Genomic DNA, 14677 nt, shown 5'->3' on the forward strand with positions numbered 1-14677 from the left:
AATAACCCTGTAAATTTGGTTCTATTCTCCCATTTTACAGATAAGATTCTAAATTTCTGACACAGAAATATATAAACTTGCCTAAGGTCACACTTCTAGGAAGATAAGTGTGTAAACAGACCTAGTTGGACATTATTTGAACTAGGGGCTTGAGGCAGAGTGGAAAGAACTTGAATTTTTTGTCAAAGAAGGGTTTAAATTCGGTTTCATTTGTGACTTGACAAGCTACTTAAGTTTCTCAAGAGATGCTCCATACTTGTGAGGAGCCAAATGAAAGCACACAGGTTTTTACACCAATAACTTACTGAGCCCCTTTCTATTCCCCTCTCCCTCCCCCCATCCTGGGTGGAAGTGTACCAAGTGCAAGGCTTGGAAATATAGGACTGAATCCTAGTTCCATCTAGCAGCTTAGCAGCAGCTCAGTTGGTCTTATCAGTAAAACAGGGTCACAAGCATCCCAAGCTCCAAGAATCACCCCTTCTTGCCAGTCTGTTTGGGACCTCTCCCTGGTCCCACTAGGAATGGCTGCTCTGGGCCTGCATCAGTATCATCTAGTGTGGTCCTCATTGGAGGACCAGTTTCACCAGACTCGTTGGCAATTCTTACCAACTAAATCTAAGTCAAAGGGTGGGACTCTGGCACTCCGGCTTGACAAGCGACCAGTGCTAAGGTTTGAGAACTTCAGGTTAGTAGTTCTCAATCCGAAGTAGCCAGTGCTCACTTGAAGGGGCCTTTGGTTGTCCAAGGAGGTGGGTGGGAGGGGTGGCTCAGGTTCTCTAGTTACGCAGAGCCAAAGCCAGGGATGCCAAAAAATTCTGCATCTAAAAATGCCAGGAATAGCTTTTTTGGGAAGCAGTACAGTTGTACTGATCACTTTACCTATTGAGAGCAGTCAGATCATTAAAGGATTACCAGGCCAAGGACCATAGTCCTTGGAAGTCTCACAAAGGCAAAATTAACTTTTATATTTTCCCACAGCCCCTCACCCAACCATTGTCTCTCTTCTTATGACCGTTCTCCTTTCCCAGATTAATAATACATACAACAGACAAAGGGGTAGTTTTTGGACTTTTAATGACTGAAACAAAAAAGATCTAAAACCGCAGCTTCTGGAAGAACCATTTGTTCTTGCCGGTCTTGTACCTTGAAGGGAAAAAAGGGACATCATTGAGAAAAGGAACAAAGAGATAAAATTCCCTTCATGAGAAATTAGTAAAACCATACTGTAACACCCACCACCAAAGCCCACTTACCTCTCTTCAAACTTGACCTTGGCTTCCCGTCGGGCCTTGCGTTTCAGAGCAGGGTCTCTGAAGACATCCTTGTTGACGACAGTTTTGTCCAAGGGGATATCCACAGAGTACCTGGGGACAATGGTGGGGAGGTAGCATCAGCCCGTATGCTGCCAGGGCCTTCACACAGCCACCTAAGTCCTTCTGGGACACTGGGGTGTTAGGTTCTGATTCCACAGGATCAACCATCGAAAGCTACCCCAAGTCCTGATGATATTCCTTGGAAATCCCCAATGTTAACAGACTCAGTGACATAGATTTACTCATTTTCTAGCTAAGAACCATCACTTTATTACATTTTCTTTACTTTGATCACAGTGGGTGGCTAGCTTTCTATTCAGAGGCATTGTATTTAGTGCTGTTAAATTCTGCCTACACAGGCTCAGAGTCTCATTATATGACACTGCAAAACCTGGGTGGCTAGTTGCCTCAATCTCATCACTTTCCAACACCTGAGAAACTGCTCTGCTATTTTAGGTCAACAAACCAAGTGTAAATGTGAAGTCCCAAGAGAGAACTTTAAGGCACGTGCTGCTGGGTTTTGCTAATTATTGTTCAGGACTCTTTCAAATCTTGTATTTCTTTTCGACCCTCCTACTGAGATAGTTTATGTGCTGTGCAATACTCTGAAAGGCCAGAAGCTAAAGGGCCCAGCATTCAAGTGGAACTGAGGGAGACTTGCTTTCATTTGTTCACCATTTGTGAAAGCCGGTAATAACTATCCTTGAGAGTGAAAGGATGGAAGAGGGCAGGCCAGATCCTATTCCTGTGTTTACTGTGGATGCAAACAAATGAAACAAATCTTTATTCAGCACAAAGAATTTTCAGGTGAAAGAGACAGTTAAAGAGCAAGTTTGGGAAAGATTTTTCAATCTTGCTCCACAAGTTAGCACAATCACCACATAAAATGATAGGAACATGGCTCCAAGATGGATGAAAGAGGTACGACTAGAAACCACAACCACTTTATAAGTGACAAAAAGAAAACGATGTTTCTTCCCCACACTGGAATAGCAACACGGTTGTCTCCTTATTCAGCAGTGCAGAGAGGGGTTAAAGAAATAAAGTGACTTTTATTCCCATTCTTGTAATGCTTACCTTGTGGGCATGAGGTGATTGTAGTTATAAACTTTCACAAAAGACTTGATCTTTGACCTCTTGGCAATTTTCTTCTTGCCCATGGCAGCTGTCACTTTGCGGGGATAGCGGTCAATTCCAGCCACCAGAGCATGGCTGTAGGGGCGGTCTGAGGTGCCATCGTCAATGTTCTGAATGAGCAAGAATTATATTTGTTATCAACTGAGGGCTCGATTAGGGCCTGTGCTAGATGTAGGTGGGTTTATGTTTAAAAAGGATAACCTCACCCCCAGGTCTCTGAAACCCACTATTGTACAGAAAAAAAACCCACAAAGCAGACACTAAGTGCTATGCCAGGTGCCCAAAAAATAGTAGGGGTAAGGGCAGTGTTCATTCCCACCAGGAAGATTCTGGAGAGGCTCCTGGGAGGGTAAGAGATTTAAAAATAAGTTAACATTTATGAAGTGCTTGCTGTGTGCCAAATTCTTAACTTCCTCCACGATTGCACTGCTAGTAAGGGGTAGAGGCAGGATTCCAAAACTGGCAGCCTAACTCTGGAAACCAGTCTCAGGTAGATGGGGGAAAGGGAACCGGGGGTACATCGGTGTCCCTAAAACAGCCAAAAGCACTGCTGTTTGGGGCCAGGGCTTAGGGACATCTCAAGAAGCTGAAAGATGTAGGCAGAAGACAAAGAGGAAAGGGCTAAAATATGCTAAGTGACCATTTTGAACAGAAACCATTTCTCCTCTTTTTACAGAATCCCCGCTGCAGCATTTATTACCTGTTTGACCTCTGGTGAATTACTGAACAAATCTAAACCTTAGCAGCAGAAAAGAAAACCCCTATGGATTCGACATGAAAATACTTGTAAGGCAATCGGCCAGGAACCAAACAAGCGTTCAATAAACACTGTCCAATTATTTAAAGCCTTTTTCGTGGAGGACGCGTTCTATTAGCTGCCCAATTCAAAACACGTTTGTTTTTCTTCTTTCTCTTCCAAAAGCCCTTACGCCCTCACCCCTATCCCCACCTGCAATGCTCAGTAGTTCATGTCCCAAAACTAGTTCTTGAATTCCAAGAGTGCCCGCCCTCCGAAACCGGCCAGATTTTTGGGAAATGCCGTATAAAAGCTCGCGAGACTGATACCTTCACGATGACCGCTTTGCGTCCGGAGTAGCGTCCAGCCAGGACTAACACTACCTTCCCGGGTTTCATAAACTTGCCCATTTCTGCAGATAAAAAGAGGTCGCTCAGAAATCCGCAAGCGCAGGCTGCCAGCCCGGAACTTCAGGCTACGCTCACTGTCGTCTTGGCCCCGTTCTGCGGGCCCTGCTCCCAGGACATGATCCGCTACGAAGCCGCTACATACCGAGGAACCGTAAGTACCCGTCGCCGCCCCGCAACTCGACCCCCAGGCCGCAGATGGCGGCGGATTTTAAGACCCTCCCCAAGCCTCCACTTACCGACATCAGCCACTCGGGCCTACAGCAGAAAGGAAAGAACCACTCTTCCGCTAACCTTTCACCCCGGAGCAAGATGATCTCAGTTCCGGTCCCGCCCCTCAGGCCTCGCCCCGCCTCTTGCGTGGTGCTCAGACTCTGGATTGGGGGCGGAAGAAGCTATTGTGGGAAAGCAAGGCCTGGCTGTTCATTTGTTCAAATCAAATTTTATTGGTAGCTCCAGCAATTGACAAAGGCCAAAGAGTCGTCTTTAGCGTACAGTGGGAAGCTCAAGGCTTGAAAGCGCTCAGCCTTTTGAATCTGCTGCTTCGCTGCCCTGTGGTTGTAGTTCCTTTCTCTGACGCTGGGAGGGTCACACAATTTGAAATTTACTTTTCTGGCCTTGAAAGAAGTTAACAAAATAGCACAATATTTAGTGACCACTGTGTGAACTGTTAGGTGTAAGGAAGGAGGGACGAAGATCAATCAAACAAGGATACTTGCCTCCGCCATTTAGAGTCTAGTTACAGACTTACAGACTAGCAGTATTGGTGGTGAAAGATGATGATGGTGATAGTAGCTGCTTATCCTATGCTAAGTCTAGTTAGTTACTATATTTACGTATTTCACTTGATCCTCATAACAACACTAGGAGATAGATACTATTATTTCCTTTCTACAGTTGAAGAAACTGAGGTTTAGAGAGATTATGTTGCCCAAAGTCTACAGCTAGTAAGTGGTGAAGCAGGGACACAGACTCAAGCAGGCCTTCTGAGCCCATGCTGTTTATCCTGTCACCATACTTGAGCATTTTACTCTTGTGCTAGGCACTTTGGGTAAGTCAACAGCCTATTTTTCTTCCTTTTAGACATGAAGAAATTGAGATTCTGTCTGAGGTTGAGCCTGATCAGTAGCATAGATGGGATTCAAATCTAGGTTTGAACTCAGGTCTAGTTGGCTTTCAAACGAGAATTATTTCCCATCACTCCCATCAGGAGTGTTTTTAGATGGTTCTTTATCTTCCAAGTTCAAGAGAGAGAAACCATCTTACTGTTTTTTTGCTCATCTGAACATCAAAAAATCTATAGGATTGATCTTGGGCAAGTTGTGGGACCAGTCGGGATTTCATCAATTTTCTCAAAGCTCTCCAGGGACCATTTTCTTTCCCCTGCAGCCATCGGGACCCCATTACAACAGTTCAGCACCTTAATTACGTACTTATATTTCTACGGTCAATTAAAACATTTTCTTCTTTAATTTGGAATATGACATTTTAGAGTTGAAAGGGGCCTCAGAAATCATCTACTCTGGCCTCTCGAAGATGAGAGGACAGTTCTAGAGCAGCAAAGTCACAGTTGGTGAGGCAGAGCAAGGTCTCCCCATTCCAGACCCAGTGCTCTTTCCACCATACCATACTACCTTGTCCATTTCCACCTCCACTGTCTTCTCCCAGCCTCCATATCTGCTTCTGCCTCTTTTGCTGTTGCTTCCTTAAAAGACAGAAACCAAACCCTGAAATCTAATAATTGCCTTGGACTCTTCTCACAAACTCTAAATAAAATTAGTAACTAAATCTTGTGAATTTTGCCTTGTCTTTTAAATCTTTTCTGTCCCTTTCCATCTACTCCCTAACAGAACCAGCCTCAGTTCTTCAGTTGCCCCTCACACTTTTGTGTGCATCAGAATTGCTTGGGTTGCTTATTAAAGATGCATCTCTAACCCAACAGATTCCAATTCAGGTCTGGAGTGGAGCCATATGTTCTATAGATAGATCTTACTTTTGAGAAAGGAGGGAGAGGAACAAAAGATCAAGCAGCAGCATGATACAGTGAGGTACCATGACAAGTAACATTAAATAGGCTGTTGATGTACCTAGAATATGGATTCAGGCAATTGGAATTCAAATCCCAGCTCTCTCATCATGTAAACCCAAACAAAATATTCAGCTTTCTGCAGTTTAGTTTCCTCAACTATAAATGGGGATAATATTGTCCTGCCTTACTAGTGAAAATTAAGATGACACATACAAAAATGCTTCCCATGATGCTAGCACAAAACCTTAATACAAATTAGTCTTTGAGGATTAAAAAAGATAATACTGGGGTGACCCAGGACTATGCCATATGGCTATAGCAGTTGTCACCCAACCTAAATGATATCCAAATAGATTTATAAGTGCCATTTCCAAAAGTGGCATGTGTGGTGGCTGCTGTGGGGATGGGACTGGAGGCCTGGGTGAGACAGGGCACTTTTTAGTGAATTTACTCAGGGGGCAAAAAACCACCACCAAAGCTGAGTTGATCTTGGGCAGAGGGCAGAGAAGAGGCAGAAAGGCCAGGAGCTAGACATAGCTCAAAGAAATGATCTGGATCCAATGGCCTGATAATGCCCAGACAAGACTTACAGCCAAAGCCAAGGGTCTCTGAATATTTGTAGGGCATCTATACAAATTACTAGGATTTTATTAGCAATCACACATATATCACTTTTTTCACAGCATTTTACATTTATTCTGTTTCACACAGATGGAGAACTAATTCTAATGAATTATCAATAATACATCTTAAATAACATGTTGCTAAAAAAATTTAAGGTAAAATGCACTACACAATAGTGCAGACACAAAGTGCAGCTGGCAATTTAATATATGACATAATGCTGAATCAGTAGTGTTGGGAGCCCATTTGGTTTTCCAGAAAGTGATACACTTTGCCCATCTTTGGTCAGTCCTGGAGCCGTATGTAGGCTGAATGACAAATATCAACTAAAAAGGCTGAAATACTGAAAACCAAATAGGACCACTCTAGAGTCAGTTTTACAATGAAGTGTTTAGTCCCTTGTCTGTCAACACTGACCTGTCTTATTTCCCCAGCTCTGTAGTATTTATCTCATGATCAGACCTCCTCCATCATCCAGCCTCCAGGACAAGAGGAGTCACAGCCCTGGAAGGAGTTGCCTGCTGGTCACTGATCGGTTTTCCTTTCACACTTGCCTCGGGTGACAATGATTCAAGAAGTATACTTCTAACATGTCTACTTCTGAGATTATCAGAGTCTCGTTGGGAGGTGCAGAGAGAAAAGGTTACTTGCCAGAGGACATGGTACCAGACAATGGTTGTCATTCCTTATAAACAACCAGCTCCAAAACCAAAAGACCATCGTCTGTGCCGTGAGAAGAGGACCACCTTGCCAAGAACAGATTTCAGTTCTTACCTCTACATGAAAAAGGGCTCATATTAAAATCAACTTGTGGTTAATTCCCTTAGAAACAGTGTCCTCAGAATATTCCCATTCCTAGTTTTAGAGGCAGCTACTGAATATACATAGCCTCACTTGACCTTGGCTCCCAACAGGAGCCTCAAGACAAATGTCTTCCAGGACCAACAACTCATTCATATTGTCACTCACAGTCATAAAGAGAATGGTTAGTGCAATCTGGGTTTTCTGAAAGTCAGACATGGCATGAGGAGTTGGTGCATTAATTGTGTGCCATGACTGATTTATGTGCCACATGTACACTGTGGTTATACACTAGGGAAGAACCTTTAAACAGGAGAGTCTTCAGAATTTCTTTCTGAGATGCCTCGCTGGTGGGGAAATGAGACTTTGCAATCATTTGGTTGGGGAAAACGTCTTTAATCCTTCCTCCTACTCCTTTCTCCACACTCTGAAGACTAACCATCTTTCCTCACTGAGCAAGGTGGTGGGGTAGGGCCAGGGCATTCCCATTAAAAGGCATCTTTGATGTTCTTGAGCTGGCGCACAGCAAGGTCTACAGGGAGGCTGAACTTGAGGCTGCTGAGGCGACTGAGCAGGTTGAGGGCACTCTCAAAGCCTGTGTGTGCCATGTAGCTCCAGGGCTGGTAGTGGGGCTCAATGAGCGACCCTGACTTGCAGATGAGGTTCACCCAGGACACGAGACGCTGCTCATTCAATGCCATGCACACCAAGGCCTTCAACTCTGAGTCTGCACTGCGCTTAAAAGGGTCGTGCTCTGTCAGCACCATGTGGATGGCTGTCAGTAGGCTCTGCTTGGGTGTTACGACATTGCCTCCCATAACAGGCAGGGCGAAGGACTGGGAGAGCTTCCGGGCTGGGGATTCCACATAAGCACGGCCGTTCTTAGCATGGTAGTACTTTACAAAAAGCTCCCAAGGGTGCATGGCTTCAGGGGCCGAGGAGAAGGCTGGCAGCAAACAAGCAATGGGGGCCATCACAAGGCTCATCCCTGGTGAGGTGGCGTATAATCCATGGGCCAGAAGGTCCCTCACAGCCACCGTTAGCTCCTTCCGCACAGCAGTAGTCAGCTCGTCTTTGCCTCCCAGAGAGAGGTCCTGGAGGTTGGCAGAGGTGATGACGTGGTCATGTGGCTGGTGCCTTAAGGCTAGCTGCTTCACTCTGTCTACTGACACCTCTAGCCTCTTCAGTAAGGGAGAGTAGTCCCTGTCAGCCTGGCCCCTTGGCCACAGAGTTTGTGGGATCTGGCCCGTGGCACAACCAAACTGACTAACAGCAAAGATCTGGAGCACTGCCAGTGCTCGCCGCATCAGGTGCAGCCCTGTCTCTCGAACTCTCTTCACATCTTCTGCCTTTTCTGTTTAGAAAACATAATGGCTCATTAGTTAGGGCCACAATGACACAGAAGTACATTCAACAAGCCACAAGCTGAGATCAAGTCTTGCTTCTGAGTTATGTATGGGTTCCACATGAAGCCCAGAGCCACCCAGGATGTCACTGGACTTAGTTATTTTGGTTAAGGATGCTGCTGGACTTCCCCTTTTTTGGTTAATTAACAGCTATATTGAGATATCATTCACATACCATAGAATTCACCCACTTAAAGTATATAGTTCAGTGGTTTTTTAGTATACTCACAGAATTGTGTAACCAACATCCCACCTAAACACCCTGTACCATTAGCATTTCCCATTCACAATTTCTCCCCAACCCAAGCCCTATGCAACCACTAATCTACTTTCTGACTCTATAGATTTGCCTAATCTGTTTACTCACGTTTACTGTTTCCTGGAGGCAGTCTACTGCTGCCTGTTCTGGTGGAGCCATTTTCTATCTTCCCATTGGCTTTGCAATCACAGTGTCCACTGTCTGTCTGCAGCGGGCTCCCTACTTCATCTGTAATCAGAAGTTACAAAGAAGAGATACTTATTTAGCCTCTTTATGGCAGATTTTTAAAGGAAAAATATTTACTAGTGCCTACCACATGACAAAACTTTCACAAATATATCTTATTTAAGTGTGTAGAACAGCGACTGGCATATAGTTGCTGGCTCAATAAATATTTGCTGAAGGAAACATGAATCATTTTATGGGTGAGGAGAGTAAGACCAAATAGGTTAGGAACCAGCCCAAGGACATGAAGCCAGTAAGTGGCAGAGCTGGGATTTTAACTACCCAGTTCCAAAATCCATGTTCTTTCTACTCTACCATGCTGACTCCCTTATTGACTGATCAAACTTCATAAACAGTACATGAAGATTGGTGCTTTCAGATATTAGTACTCAGAATACATAGAATTATCGTAACGTCTGTCAACTTTCCTCTTCCCACCTGCTCCTCTGACCTTGGATGAAGTTGATGAACATCTCAAGGTCTCGGATCTGAGTTTTCAGCTGCTCAACTAACTGTTCTTTCACTCGGGCTGGGTTGACGATCTGAGCCACGGCTGCATCCACACGCTGTCGAAGCTCTTCAGTGGACAGTGAACTGATGTCCTCATTCAGATTCATGTCCAGTTTCTTTATTAACTCATCTATGATCACCTATAAAAACCACAAGCAATGAGCACACCTTTTGGAAGTTTCAGGGAGAGAGTTAGGAAGGGGAATCTTTATGAGTACACCTTCTACCCTTAAACAGAAATCAAAGATACAGAGAGCTTCCAAATTCATCGGAGAAAATGAAGCAATTGCTGATCACGGTGAGGAGAGACCCTTCTCTTCTCTGAGAGTAACAAGAATCCTTGGTTCCTCACTGACAGAAATGGCTCCTCTCCCTGCAAATGTTCCACCAAGCCAGGCAAGTTTCACTCAAGAGAACAACAGTGTGAATAATCTAAAGTGGCTGATGGCCCAAAAAGCCTCATTCTTAGCTTCTCCCAAGGCCTTCAAGGGAATAAATCCTAATTTTTCTTAGTTCTAGTCCTTCTCATTCCTTCTTCCAATGAAAAACCTTTATAAAACATCAAGGTACATTAAAGCCAAAATATCCTCGTGATAATATTAGGAACGAGGAAATCTAGATAATTAACTCCAGTCCAGCTATAGAAACAGCCACATCTCAGGGAGAAACATGTAGGGGAGGCTGTAGCTGTATTTCTACCAGCAAATTTACCTATCTATCCAGGTGTTGCTTAAATAAATACAGCATTAATGTCAGTCTGGATTCCTAGAATAGTTACCAACTGGTTGTGAGGAAGAAAAGCTAGTTTAAATTGTATGATGTGCCCAAGTAGAACTGTTTTAGTGATCAAATAAAAGAAAGTTGTATTGTTAATATTATATAGTACTACTATTATTAATAACTACCAAAAAGAAAGAGCTCAGTCATCATATTATAAATCTTTGGAACTTGTGTTTCCATGTGTGAATAAAGACTGGTCCCATGTAATAGTAAAATTTCCCTTCGATCTGGGCCAGCGAAGGAATTCTCAGTAAGGCCAAGAGCAAACAAGCTAGGAAAGAATGTCCTGTAAACGCTGAAAGGAACAAGATAACCTTAGGTAGTGGTGGAGATGCCTGTTGTCTACTCACCCGCTGTCTTTCTAAGACCATGGACTGTGGGAGGGAGTCATAATTGCCTTCTTGATAGGCAAAGGTTTCCAGGTCATCTAGCTGGGTTTTCAGCTGCAGTATCAGTTCCTTCTGCTTCTCCCTTTGGGTTTCCAGACGTTCCCGTTTCTCCTGCTCACTCTAAGATGAAAAAATACTTAGGTTTATTTCATAGGAAAAGGAAAATTCAGAGAACATTTAGAATCATCTAAAGCCAACGATGACTAGTAAAATATAAAATGTTTCCAAATAATCCAGATGAAATATGGAATTTATAAGATAGGTTCAAAATGAGTAATTATTTCTTCAGGGCAATTTATTAAATCTGTGCTTTCTTTAAGAAAGTATTTACCCCTCATTGGAAATAGGATATGAACACAATGGGGCCTTTTGTTACGACTGCTTTTTTTTTTTTTTCCAAAGGTCTGGTTAGGATTGAGACAATTTATCTTAGCCAAGACAGCCTCTCAGCAATTAGACATGCTGTCCTCCACAGCCAATTACCACAGAACAACTGAATATTTTCTGCAGCCAAATTTTGCAAGAGAATCTGGAGGAAAGGGTTTAGATAAAGGCTTCATAACAAAACCAGTTTTTTAAAGGTTCAAAACCCCTCCAATGTATTACAAAATCAAAAGAATCAAAAGAATAAATGCAGATGCCTGGGGCGGTAAAAAAAACTTCATAGTCAAATAATGGGGGTGAGAAGGTAAGAATATTTAAAAAAAAATGTCTGGTAAGTTTCCCTGAGCAGTGACTACTTTTCTCACTGTTGGCCACCAGGTAGCTTCTGCATTTAAATGATTAAAATCCCTTCAGAGTGGCGAAGTCTTGCTAATGTATACTCAAACACTGGTTCTTCTATGCCTTTCTTGAGTATCAAAAACAAAGCAAAGCAAACCCAGCAAATCATGCATGTGTAAGGCTGCATTTTAAACTAGAAGCCTATAGGATATTAAATTTAACCTTAAAATGGTACTTACCAAGCCCTCCAGAAGTAAGGTATGAAAGAGAACAGATGAAAAACAAATTAAGTTTCTTTCGAGCTATTTAAAAAGCAATCCTCTTGCTTTAGCTTTATTCAACATGAAAGAAGCCTTCTCTCAGGATATTCCCCCTTCAATCTTTTGGTTTTCCTTAGAACGCTGTGCCTCTCCCCCAAGAGGCCTAGCTATCCTTTAAGAGGTTTCCTCAAGTTCCCCAGGCATCATTTACCCCTCTGCGTTTTGTACACACTTCTACTTTAGCTCAAGTAATTTGATTGGGATTCTATCTCCCCCAGTCTATGAACACCTTGACTTAGTACCCTAAAGGCCTCGCACAGTGCCTAGCTCTCAATACACATTTGTTTTATGTTACTGAACTGAATCTGGTAGAAAACAACATTACAAATTCATAGTCCACCCTTATCTATGGTTTCGCTTTTTGTGGTTTCAGTCGCCTGCGGTCATCTGAGGTCCAAAAATATTAAATAGAAATTTCCAGAAATAATTCATACGTTTTAAATTGTGCACCGTTCTGAGCAGCGTGAGGAAATGTGGGTCTGAATCACTGCTTTGTCTAGAGTACCAAGGTATCCACGCTGTATGCACCACCTGTCCACTAGTCACTTAGTAGTCATTCTGGTTATCAGATTGATTGTTGCGGTATTGTAGTGCTTGTGTTCAGGTAACCCTTATTTTACTTCCTAATGGTCCAAAGACATTCACATAACTTTTATTGTAGTATATTGTTATAGTTGTCCTATTTTATTATTAGGTATTGTTGTTAATCTCTTATTGTTTCTAATTTATAAATTAAACTTTAACATAGGTATGTAAGTATAGGAAAAAACGTAGTATATAAGTTTGATATTATCCAAATATTATTGGGCATCCATTGGGGGCCTTGGATTATATTCCCCTTGGATAGGGGAGAATGCTATAATGAACTATGGAGGAAGTTGTCTAATCAGCCCAAGGAGCAAGAACTGGATAAACTTTGTGTTTTCATTGTATCCCAACTTTATGAAGCCAAGGAAGAAAGAAACCAGTCATAAATCCTGATTCCGTTTTCATGAGAATGTCTGCTGAACTCTTGTCACTTGCCATGGTAGTTCTAGTATGCTGTTTATTGGAGTGTGAGTGAACAAGTTTAATAGGTCAGAATGATGAGTTCCGGTGAAAGGCAGGAAGTAAAAAATAACTTCCAGTATGAAATGGAATAAAATACTGGTTAAAAATATCTGGAACTGATAAGTAAATCATTTGGTTCACACATACCCTCCACTTTGGCACTATCTGTTCATGTGTCAATATATACACACAAGATTATGGCTGCTTGTTAGGTGTTTTTGAGCACTGCACTGTTTTTCTTTTTTTGCTGTACTGTCTCTAAAAGTGAAATGAACAACCAAAAGAGCACCACATCCACAGGGAACCTTTGGTGCTCCTCACCCCTGAACAGGGCCTGGCCACAATAATTCTTTCTATCCTTTCTATTCCTTAAATGTCTGGCAATTTGAGATGCCTGCTCCTTGAGGAGCTGTGGGTATGTGAAGAGAAGGGTGGAACAGTAAACACAGGATTGTGCTGGAACATTTCAGATTAAAATAAACAGTTCAGTATCTGTTACTGATAAGTCTTCTTGGTTTAAACCAACTTAAGTGGGAAGAAAGCCACATTTAGGTTGTAACTTGAAAAATAAAAAGGTGGAGAAAAGATGGTGAGTCTCTTCTACACCTATGTACAACTGTGCACTTCCAGAGAGTTGTATGAAAACATTCAAAGACTATAAGAAAACATTCACTGGGTGTGGTATATAGATTCTCATAACTTCTTGGGGTAGGCTAAGTGAATAGATCATGTCTGTTACCAAAGGGACCTCATTTAGAATACTTATTTATTAAGCAGGATGGGGAAGGAGTTATAAAATACCATAATTAGGAAATTCATAAAATCAGGAGTTGTGTTTCTTTTAATTTGTTGTTCACCAGAGCTCTCACTCAGACGAGTCTAAAGATTAAAGATTCTCTAGATTCCAGGAAAGCAGGGGCAGAGAGTAGACCTAAATTTTCATGGATTCCAATTCACTTGCCCTTCACTAGCCAATTTTCCCCATCCACAGGGTCGAGGCACTCTATCAGCAAAGGTACCAGCACTTACTTTATGAGGTGACAGCAAAGTGAGCGAGAGCAGCATTGCTTCGGTTGCTCGCTCTGTTGCCCTCTGAATACTATCTTCGCTCACTGCTCCTCTGCCCTTCATGTCATCACACCGGACACCTCTCACAATCAGGTTCCTGTCCTTCGGCGGGCCCCGCACACTTGTCTAAGTCTTTGTCTCGGACGCACGAACGGTCGGCTTCTCACTCCAGCTACCTTCATTCTCCTCTGCATCGCCACTCACCCAACCCTATCCCATTCCCATATCCCTCCGGGCCTAGCCCCAGCTGCTCACCTGGTCCTCGCCCCGCAACCGTGGCTGGATCTCCAGCAGCCCGTCGGCCTCGTCGCTGGCGGTGTCCTCGGGCTCCCCATAACCCAGGACGTGAGGGCAGCCGCGGAAGGCGAAGTCCTCGAGCTCGCGCAGGAGGCGCTGCTGCTCCGCCGGCGCCCCGCGCACCACTTGGCGCAAGCGGAACTGCACCTGAGCAAAGTGAGAGGACAGCGCAAGCAGCGCCGAGTCCAGCCGCCGCCGCTCCGCCCGCAGCCGCCGCAGCGTCCGGCCAGGCGAGTCGGGCGGGGAGCCCGGGGTCGGGCCGGGCTCCTCGGCCGCCGCCTCTTCTGAAAATGCAGTCGCCCCAGGCCCGGCCTCCGCCACTGCCCCCACCGGGGCCCAGCGCACCGCCTCGAACGGTGGCAGCGACTCTTCTTCCTCCTCTTCGTTCTTTGCCTTTAGTCCAACGGCCGCCACCACCGTTAGCGGCTCCGCAGCTGCTTCGACAGCCGCCATTTTCCCGGAAACGACGCCGCACGTCAGCCGCGCCCCCTTGCTGCCATGGCAACGGCGCGCTTCCTGGAAACCCGAGGAGCGGGTGGGCAGGACTCAGACGTCACCGAGTTGCAGACGTCACCGAGTTGCAGACGTCACCGAGGGCGGGCC

General features: G+C 44.1%; 2 protein-coding genes across 2 annotated transcripts; both read right to left on the reverse strand.

Moving 5' to 3' along the window:
• Positions 1–1057: 1057 nt before the first annotated feature.
• On the reverse strand, positions 1058–3975 carry RPL27 (ribosomal protein L27). The gene is made up of 5 exons (XM_039873385.1): positions 3833–3975; positions 3516–3598; positions 2391–2560; positions 1254–1364; positions 1058–1143 (listed from the first exon to the last, which is right to left on the reverse strand). Exons 2-5 carry the CDS (start codon positions 3594–3596, stop codon positions 1095–1097), a joined length of 411 nt encoding a protein of 136 aa, XP_039729319.1. The 5' UTR covers positions 3597–3598; positions 3833–3975; the 3' UTR covers positions 1058–1094.
• A 2260-nt stretch (positions 3976–6235) lies between these two features.
• On the reverse strand, positions 6236–14554 carry RUNDC1 (RUN domain containing 1). The gene is made up of 5 exons (XM_039873381.1): positions 14033–14554; positions 10578–10736; positions 9389–9587; positions 8821–8940; positions 6236–8401 (listed from the first exon to the last, which is right to left on the reverse strand). Exons 1-5 carry the CDS (start codon positions 14525–14527, stop codon positions 7536–7538), a joined length of 1839 nt encoding a protein of 612 aa, XP_039729315.1. The 5' UTR covers positions 14528–14554; the 3' UTR covers positions 6236–7535.
• Between the last annotated feature and the right edge of the window lie 123 nt (positions 14555–14677).

The sequence above is a fragment of the Pteropus medius genome, unplaced genomic scaffold (genome assembly GCF_902729225.1).
Source record: "Pteropus medius unplaced genomic scaffold, Ma_sr-lr_union100, whole genome shotgun sequence".
Classification (NCBI taxonomy): domain Eukaryota; kingdom Metazoa; phylum Chordata; class Mammalia; order Chiroptera; family Pteropodidae; genus Pteropus; species Pteropus medius.

What these genes read in the sequence shown, in the direction of transcription:
- RUNDC1 (XM_039873381.1), bottom strand. Translation starts at nt 14,527, where the DNA reads ATGGCGGCTGTCGAAGCAGCTGCGGAGCCGCTAACGGTGGTGGCGGCC. An exon ending in TGGTCTTAGAAAGACAGCGG is followed by an intron (nt 9,588 to 10,577) that starts GTGAGTAGACAA and finishes TGGTTTTTATAG; the next exon opens with GTGATCATAGATGAGTTAAT. An exon ending in GCCTCCAGGAAACAGTAAAC is followed by an intron (nt 8,402 to 8,820) that starts GTGAGTAAACAG and finishes TTTTCTAAACAG; the next exon opens with AAAAGGCAGAAGATGTGAAG.
- RPL27 (XM_039873385.1), bottom strand. Translation starts at nt 3,596, where the DNA reads ATGGGCAAGTTTATGAAACCCGGGAAGGTAGTGTTAGTCCTGGCTGGA. An exon ending in GCAAAGCGGTCATCGTGAAG is followed by an intron (nt 2,561 to 3,515) that starts GTATCAGTCTCG and finishes TTGCTCATTCAG; the next exon opens with AACATTGACGATGGCACCTC. An exon ending in AATCACCTCATGCCCACAAG is followed by an intron (nt 1,365 to 2,390) that starts GTAAGCATTACA and finishes CATTGTCCCCAG; the next exon opens with GTACTCTGTGGATATCCCCT.